The 9492-nt window shown below is 48.8% G+C and overlaps 1 protein-coding gene across 1 annotated transcript in view; it reads left to right on the top strand.

Annotated features, from left to right (window-relative positions):
• Positions 1–673: 673 nt before the first annotated feature.
• The window catches only part of SPATA3 (spermatogenesis associated 3), a 20596-nt gene continuing 11777 nt past the window's right edge, over positions 674–9492 (top strand). Inside the window, exons 1-3 of the mRNA XM_014530567.1 lie at positions 674–1115; positions 4598–4760; positions 7017–7159. Of these exons, the coding sequence (XP_014386053.1) occupies positions 674–1115; positions 4598–4760; positions 7017–7122 (711 nt within the window). The 3' untranslated portion in view covers positions 7123–7159. The remainder of the gene's footprint in view (positions 1116–4597; positions 4761–7016; positions 7160–9492) is intronic.

Below are 9492 nucleotides of genomic sequence, written 5' to 3'. Positions count from 1 at the left end.
GCAAGGGTTCTTGCCAAAGTTGGATAACACCCCCTTCCCCCAAGACCCTTCCCGCAGTAGGGGAGGGCAGGTTTTGGAAGAAGGGGGAAGCTACTCTATGAAAATAATCTGGGGGAACAGCTGAGATGGTAGGAGGCTGTGGGCTTTCCATGGACCCCCAAATCTTCGGTAACGTTACCTAAAACACAGTATGCGTGGTGAAGTGGTTTTGGGGGTTTGGTTTTTGGTTTTCAGCTTTTTGTTATGTGGAAACCAGTGGCAGAGTTGAGCGTCACAGCCAGGGGGTCTTAGAGTGAATGGATAGCTCTAAGGGGACCCGGGACACACCAGCAGAGAAGTGCCTGAAGGAGGCACTCCAGTCGCAGAATCCTAGGGATCCAGGTTGTCACAGGCCCCATGGCCAGGCTTAACCCAGGTTCTTGAGGGGTCTGACACCTGCCCTCTGCCCATCCCAGTAGCTAGGGAAGAGGGGGAACAGCAGGCTAGGCAGAGAAGACTGTCCCCAGGGCACTGCCATGGAGCCATCCTGGTGTTTGTGACCTCACAGGAGGGGTGTGGGTCCAGCCCAAGGCCAGAGTGTTCCCCCAGGGCAGGGGCAAACGGCCCCTCCAGGAGGGAGCCGGGAGATTAGGCAGCTCCATGTAGGGCCACATTTAGGTGAGGAAGACCCACCATGAAGAAGGGCAAAAAGAAGAAGCCAGAGTCCAAACGCCGTGGCTCCAACTCACGGCGCTGTAGCTCTGATTCCACCTCACGGCAGCCCAGCGAGCGTTCTACCCCACATCAGTCCAGCGTGGAGTCCACCCCACCGCAGAACAGTTTGTCGTGCACCCCTCAGCAGCATAGGAGCTCTGAGTTTACCCCCCAGCAGCCCATCTCGGGGTGTACCCCACAGCAGCAGCAACAAAGCTCTGAGCCCACCCCCCAGCAGCCCTGCTCAGAGCCCACCCCCCAGCAGCCCGCCTCAGGGTCCACCCCCCAGCAGCCCAGCGTGGGCTCCGTTGCACAGAGGCCTGTGATCTGGGCCCTCCCGGCTCCCCAAACCAGCCAGTCAGCTCAGGGCCTGCTGACTCAGAACGCTGGCACAAAAACACCCCATGGATCCAAGAAAGCAGGTGAGCAGATTTCTAGCTCAACAGGTCTAGCCTTTCTGCTGCTGAATCCCGGGTCACCCCAGAAGCTGGTTCTTACTGGGTAGTGATGTGTGGTTAATGTGTATTCTGGAACTGTGCTTGTGGCGTGTGAGGATTTGGGGTTTTGTTTTTACCCAAGAGATCAGGGTTCCTGGGTGTTGCTATTTCTCACCATGTTGAGTGTCACTGAAGAGGGCAGCCCGCATCCATATTAACCTTTCACATGGCTCAGTGGTCATATGTGCTCATTAGGAATCAGGGTGCCACATAGCTGCTCAAAAATAAAAACCAAGGGTGCATTGATATTATGCAGTTTAGGACAAGGGAGTGGTCATATTGCTTCCCTCTGTCCTCGTCAGACAATCTCCATTTGCTGTAACAGATACCTACCATCTAATCCAAAGAGGAAAGTCCAGGCTGATGGTGGATGAGAGAAGTAGGGGGAGGCGAGCGCCACTTGGTGTTTGAGATTTGGTGGAAGGGTTTGGAGGAAATTTGTCAGGTGGAAGATGTGAATAGACTTTTTCCCTGTTGTCCTCAGTTGTTTGACTAAGGACCCATGGGTAGAGTTCCCAGTAAAATGCAGGCCAACAAATGATTTTAAAATTTTTTAGTATAAGTGCGTCCCAAATATTGCATGGGCATCGTGCGTTTTTACTTGCTAAATCTGGCAACCTTACCGAGGGAAGACAGAGGCGGATTTCTCTCCTCAACATTAAAAAACTCCAACAGTTAGCTCTCTCTGACAAAGGAATGACCGTCTGGGAAAAGTGCCCCGCCCCCTCTTCTTGTTAGCCAGAGTCTGAATGGACATTGGATTGTAGAGGAAATTCAAGTGGCATTCAGGAGGTGGGCTGGTTAAAACTACTACTAATAATAATGGTAATAGCTAACCAACTGTGTACCCAGCATTCAGCTCAGCCATCTATGTTAATTTTCTCATTTAACAACTCTATAAAGAACATACTAGTATCATCTCCATGTTATAGATGAGGAAACTGAGGCCCAAAGAAATCAAGCAGCTCACTCTCAAGCAGGCACTAGAAGCCCTGAGCGGGGAACTTCAGTCTATTCTGACTCCAGAATTCTCGCTGTTAACTGCAGCCCTAATTTTCTGATCCCCCGAGGTCTGGTGATCTCCCCTGGAGGAAGCACACCCTTCTCTGAGCTCCTGGATCCGTGAGCCAGAGCCCATGGCTCTGTGGTCCTGACCAGGCCACACTCCCCAGGCCACAGCATATCCCTCTGAGATAATGTGGACATAAATAAGAGATATGTATATACCCAAGGTATCTCTGTGACATATTCCTGAGGCTAGTAATCAATCCGTTCTTAACATCTGAAATGGTTTTGAGAGCTACACTACATATTGTGTATGTTATGATCATCAACCGCTGAACTAAACATTTCTGGATTGTGGCCTTTAGAACGGATATCTGTAGAACGCAAAGCTTTACATTCCCAAATCTTTTAGTGAATGCATGTGACTCACCCCCATGGGGAGTTCTGCTTATTGATGTGGCTTATTGCTCCAAAGAGTTGTAAAAGAACTGCATTTCGTTAAATTGGAAACCTGGTGCTATTTATTGCATTTAGATAAATACAAATATGAGACTCTCATCTATCCACAATTTCATGTGCTACTGCTGGCCAATTTATCCAGGCACTGGTGGTGGCTCTTCAGTGCTTACAATGGCCACCTTCTCTTCTTCTATCAAAGGAATTTTCTCCCTTTGAGCCAGAGTAGGAAGGAATGTTGGCAATAAGGGATGAGGGCCTTTAAATAAAGGATGCCATAGTCTAAAATCCAAACTTTTTATATGCAGAAAATATTGTAGCTCAATAAAAGACATATCTTCTACTAGAATGACTATAATAAAAAAAATGGACAATGACAAGTGTTGGTGAGGCTGTGGAGAAGTCAGAAGCATCAGACACTGCTGGAGGGAATGTAAAATGGTGCTGCTGCGGTGGAAAAGTCTGGCAGTTCCTCGAAGGGTTAACCATGAAGTTACCGTAAGATGCAGCAATCCAACTCCTGGGTATATACCCAAGGGAATTAAAAACATGTTCTACCACTTCAAAGTTTATGGAAAATTAAGCCTTCAGCTCCTAGCCAATTTTTCAATATTATTTTGTTGGTTGTAATGGATTCTTAGAAAGAGTTTTCCACACAAAAAATTAAATTCCTGGTTTATGATGTAAAAAAAAAACAACAACATATGTCTTACACAAAAACTTGTACACAAATGTCCATAGCAGCATTACTCACAATAGCCAAAAAGAGACAACTCAACGTCCATCAGCTAATGAATGGATAAACAGCAGGTGGTACAGATGTGCTATGAAATACTATTTGGCAATAAAAAGAGATGATGCGCTGATACATGCTACAACATGGATGGGCCTCAAAAACATTAGGCTAAGTAAAAGAAGCCAATCCGTTAAAAAAGCCCACATGTTGTATGCTTCCATTTCTGAAATGTCCAGAATAGGCGAATCTATTGCCAGAACCTGGGAAGAGTGGAGAATAGGCAGTGACTGCTAATGGGGCCGGAGTTTCTTAAGTGGAAAAGAAAATATTCTGGAATTAGGTAGCAATGATGGTTACACACCTTTGTTTATATACTAAAAACCACTGAACATGTTAAAGGGGTGAACTTTATGGTATGGAAATTATATGTCCATTTCAAAAAAATTTTTTAAACTAAAAACAGAAAAAAGATAAAGTCTTGCCTTTAGAATCTCTTCCTCTTCCAGTCCAAAAAAAAGCATCCATCATGGGCAGGTCTAAGCAGGAAGTGTGCTGAGTTTGCCAAGGTTGACCACTGTCTTCACGGAGCTTTGGTTGGAAGAATCCACAGTTCCATCAGGAAGCCAGGACAGATGTAGCTGCAAGGGGAGGAAATGAGGCAGAGGTCATTTTAAACAGCAGAGGGCGCCATCTCTGAGTTCCGCTGGGATCCACTGCACAGGAGGACAGAAAAGGAGATGAGTCTGGGAAAGTATTCCAAGGACTGTAAACTGGAGTGGCGGTTGCCTTCTGGATGAACCAGTGAGCCCCACAGAAATGGGACGTGGCAGCTCCAGGTGCAGGAATCGAGTGCCACCTCACAGCAGGGCAGTCATCTACTGCCACCACTTCCTATGAATTCTGTGGAGACAGCCCTGAATCAAGAAATCCTGAATTGAGGCCCACTTCTTCAATCTATTTACTCTCAGTTAGAGCCTCAGTTTCCTCATTTGTAAACTGAGAATAACAATATTCCACTTCACAGGATTGTTCTGATAATTAAATACGATGGATAATGATGTGAAGCCATTGCATCATTATTTTTATTCCCAGGTAGCAGCGGTCTGAAATACAACTAATTTCCCACGGTTTGTTTCTGTGTCTTCCAGGATCTCCTCCGCCTCCTGCAGGCTGGTAGGTCCCTCATCTTTCTCTTTTTCTGTCCACCCAGGGCCTCCGACTCGCCCCTTCTGTTCCTGTACCACTTGCCCCGGCAGCTCTGCTTGCTGGCGTCGTCTGGGCCTGTGCCACAGCCGCATCTCCGATGTCCTTCTGCCTCGGGCCTGGCTGACCGTGCCAGGGAGAGGATTCCCAAACCTCCTCACCTTCTACAGGTTCTGGAGCTCATGGAGGGCTGGGCCCTCAGGACATACCGTTCCCAAGGGCCAGGCTCTCCCCCAGATCGTTTTGTAGTCTTGTGTTATTCCGCCTGGGAATCCTAGGCCAAAAGGAAAGCCTCTCCCTCCAGGTGGCCACAGCCTAAGGTTTGGCACTGGCCCTTTCTGACCTGACCCATCCTTCCAGGGTGTCCCACCTGCACAGAGAGGTGCCGCTTGTCTTCCTTCCCAGGAATTGCTTCTTCGAGGACTTCATTTCTCTTTTCCCGAAAGGCACCCACCTTCCTCAGAGCTCACCCCCTCACAGCCCTTCAGAAATGCCTCGTCAGAGCTTTGGAATTAAATGCTCTGTTTGGCCATTGGCCTCCTTCTGTGGCCCACACCACAGCTGAGAGCTTTAGGTTCTTTACCTGCATGTGAATTTCCCCTGGAATTTACTCACAAATACTGAGTGTAACTCATATGCCCCCTTGGTAATAGCAAGACCTCCACCCCATGCAGAGGGTCTCAGGCTGTTTCTAGCAACCCCGACAGGGAACAGTGCCCCAAGGTTGGTCTGTCCATGGCAGAGCAGCCCCCCACCCACAGCATCATCTGAAGTTCTGCCCTTCTTTGCCTCTTCCTAGAATCCACCAGGTGGAACCTTTTCCAGGGGTGCCAGGGCTGGGAAAGGGGCCTCTGCCCATCCCCAGCTCTGGGCCCAAAGCAGCTCCGCCTGTATCCAGGGTCTCACAGGTGTCCACGGAAGAAGTCTTCCACTTGACAATCTGATACTGCTGACCCAGGAACAGAGCCCACCCATCCCCCACTTTCCTCCTGCTCCTCTTCCCAGATCCCCTCTCCTGTCATCCTTGAAACAAACCTATAAAGAGAAACAAACAGATACCCAGGTGTGTTGGAAGAGCATGACTAGAGCTAAAATATTCTATAACCTGGTAAGTCCCTGTCAAGGAAGGGCCTGTCCCCCACTCATTATTATTAACTGTCTTCCAACACACTTAGTCCTTCTGTCCATCTGATGCCACGTTGTGCCATGGATTCATATCACTTTAATTTTTTAAAATAACTCTTTATTGTTGAAAGTATTACATGTGTCCCCTCCCCCCCGCTCATTGGCCCCCTCCGGCCCGGCCCTGTCCTCACTCCCCTCCCCCAGGCCTTCAGCACCCTATTGCCTGTGTCCATGAGTTATATATGCATATAAGGTCTTTGGTTGATTACCTCCCATCCATCCATCCTCCCCCACCTTCTCATATCACTTTAAAACCAATAAGTAGGAAAAGCTAATCTGCACAGGATGCCAGGTACTAGGAGGGAAACCAGAACAGGGAACTTTACCCTTAAAAATTGTACAGCCTGCATGGTAAGGTAAGACATGTCCATTGAGAAACTGAGTTGTGAGCCAGGTGATCTGTGTCCCATAGGAGACATTCGAAGAGCTTCAGGAAAAGAGAGTGTTCCCTCCTGAACTGGAGTCCAGGCAGACTGCGTAGTGTCAATCACATCTGCGCGGAGTCTAAAAGGACCTTAGGATCTTCTATGGCTTATTTTAGAGGGAGAGCACTCGAGATGGAGGAAAAGGCAAAAGCAAGGCTCAGAATTAGGAACGTGAGGGGGAAGGGGCAGGGGTCCAGTTTGGTCAGGGTTAAGACATATTCTGTTCAAATGTTTAGCACCCGCTTCCGTAATCGTTCCATTTCTCAGAGGAGTGGAATGTTGGCTCTTGGCTTGAAATACACACTCACGTTAAAGAACCGCTACTTGAATAGGATTTTTACCCAAGTGGATATTACATCGGTGAAAGCCTTCCTCACAATTAGTATCATACTCATGTATTTTCCTTGCCTTCGTGGTGGGTGTAGTATGTGTTTCCTCAGGTGTCATATGTGTCCCCAAAATGGAGCTACCTGGTAGAACCTCCTTCACAGGGTTGTCTTGATGTCCAAGGAGACCTGGGGTGTGAGGTGTTTACACAGGGCCTGGCACATGGGGGCCTTGACCACCTTTGTAGCTTGGCTCCCTGAATGTCCCGGGGAGCTGGTGTCCTGGGCCAGCCCATCCTCAGGTCCTGGGGTCCTGTGGTAGGTTTCATTAGAAGGAGTGGGAGAGTTGTGTCCCCTTGAGAGGAGGGTCGGTAGGGAGAAGTGGGTGTTCCCGCAATCCTGAGGGAACCCCCCCAATCTTCCCTTTCCCATAAAAAGGCACTAAAGCCCAACTTCCCCCAACCCATGGGCTTTCTACTTTGCTTTGCAGAGGACCTGCAAGGAAGCACACCAGTCATCGTAATTCCTGTGCTCCAGGCTCTCGGGACTGCAGCTGTGGCTCTGGGGGCCCTAGCAACTGCCTACTACGTCATTGAACTCCTGTGAACAAACCCCAGGCTCACGGTCCAGCAGGTGTGTGGAGCCCCTCAGTGCCCTCTGCTCTTTGAAGAAGTGGCCCTCAGGCCCCCTGAGTTGCCAGCCCTCCGCGCAGGGCTGGTGGGGTTTCTGTCCCTTCTCCAAAGTGAGAAGGTTGTTACAGGTGGACCATGCCCCCCAGCCTCTCGTGAGGACTGAGTCCTCCCTGGACTCAGGGTGGCCTGGCATGGCTCTCTCAAGCAGCCCTGCCAAAGTTAGATCCATTATTGGGATTGTCAAAACAGAGGTCCCCAACTCCCACTGACCTGGGTGGTTCCCCTAGTCACAGATACCAGACAGGAGCAGGTGAGGGCAGAGGTTCTTACCCATCTTAGGGCCTTTCCTTGGAAATTTCTTCCTGCCTAGGAAGTTTTTTCCCTTTCCCAACATTTCAAGTCCTACCTATTCTTCATGGCCTAGCCTATTTCTTCCATAAAGCCTTCCTCCCCCACTGCACCTCCAGTCACTTCTCCAGCCTGGTCCATCCTGTGTTGTGGAGGATCATTGTGCGTGTTTGTGGCCTATCTCTACAAGGGTACTGCAAGATCCTTGAGGGCAGAGAGCATGCCTCCCACAGCATCTTCAATCCTCCCCTCTTCTAGGCACGGCTCCCTAGAAGCAGAGCCTGAGACAGGGATGCGAGTGCACAGGATTTATTGAGAAAAAAAGGGAGGGAGGGAAGCAAGAGAGGTCAAAGGAAGGAGCAGAGCAAGAACCAGGTCAGCTGAAGTCCAGCCTCAGCCTGATCCCACGGGGGCTCTCAAGCATGAATTACACCATAGAACTGGTCTCACCTTGAAGCAAGAAGGCAGGCTTTTTGTGCCCCTTTGTCATTCAGCCATTGGCAATAGGGGTGAGGGTGGAAAAGAGCTCCCATTTGGCTGAGGACAAGCCTCTAGGAAAAGAGGCAGCTCTGAGTCCTTAGCAGCCAACATGCACAACTCACAGGAGCTAAATAAAGAATGCACCAGTGTCGAGTAACACTCCCTCCACGTTCTGCGTGGAGTAGGGTTCGGTATCTGAAAGAGGAGCCGCACAACAAATGAGAGAAAAAGACACGAGATAATTTTGCAATATTGGGGGACCAGGTGGGCAAGTCCCGAAGGACTTCCACCCATCTCAGGCTGCTCCAATCTTTTATTGATCTGGAGTAGCCCTTAGGGTAAGGAAGTTTCAATGACACACAGATCAGCAGACAATTTCCAGGAGTAGACAAAAGTATCTGATTAACTCATCAATAGATTTCCGAGTGTAGGCAGAGTATCTGATTAACAATAATCAACAAGGATCTACATAAGTATCTAAGGAATTAAGGGAACTAAGGTGGGGATGCTTCAACTATTATTACCTAAATTAACTGAGTGGTTCCTAGATTAACTGGGTGGTGCACAGCCCTGACCTTTGCTAGGACTTTCAAGCCCTGACCTTTACTAGGACTTTCAATGGCTACTAGCTTTTGGGGGGTCTCTGTCTAAACTCAGCTAGTGAAGACAATGAATGGACTCCAGCACACCAGCCCAGAAAGGGCGTCTGGGCAGGCACCAAGAGCACCCACATTGTCCCCATTGTCAAGTCCAACCACAGTGAATGCCTTATAAGTGATGATGGGGTGGGATGGGGGCAGTAAGGAGATAATGGCAGCCTTTCAACCACTCCTAGACCTCCGCCAGCCACAGGAGTGGACCTCTCTCCCTCCTCCTCCTCTCTCTCCCTCTCTCTCTCTCTCTCCAGTCTTAATAATTAAGATTCCAGGTCTGCCAGTCCAAGAGTGATAGGATTCCTTTCTTTCGTGAAATACAGCATTCAAACCTGCTCCTCTCCAAAAACCTTGCTTCTCTCTCTCTCTCTCTCTTTCTTTCTCTCTCTCTCTCTCTCTCTCTCTCTCTCTCTCTCTTCTCTCTCTCTCTCTCTCTCCTGGGACCATTCAGTCCGCAGGGCGACGCTCTATCCACTGAGCCAAACCAATCTACGCTCTTCTCCTCTCTCTCTCTTTTTTTTTTTTAGGGCATAAGGCAGAGGGTTTTCAAGCTGTACCAAAAGGAGGGATAAAGAACTATACTTCTCTACTTGGACACAGAGCAGTCCAAGTAAGACCCCAGAGGGTTAAAATAGTGTACAAGTTGGAGAATTATGATGTGTTTCAACCATAAAGTGAAAGAAAGGATGGAAGGAGATGAGGTTGGAGACAGGGGTCCCAGGCTGTGCTCACATGGAAGTCATTACAAAGCCTCTCTTTCCCACACTCCCTCTTCACTCTCTTTCTCCCTTTCACCAGGTTCATCTATTTGCTTTAAAATAACCCCTCAATTGAAAATTGAAAACAATTCAGG

The sequence above is a fragment of the Myotis brandtii genome, unplaced genomic scaffold (assembly GCF_000412655.1).
Source record: "Myotis brandtii unplaced genomic scaffold, ASM41265v1 scaffold744, whole genome shotgun sequence".
In the NCBI taxonomy this organism is placed as follows: domain Eukaryota; kingdom Metazoa; phylum Chordata; class Mammalia; order Chiroptera; family Vespertilionidae; genus Myotis; species Myotis brandtii.
The sequence above is the reverse complement of the archived record's forward strand: the minus strand, read 5'-3'. Positions and strand labels throughout refer to the sequence as shown.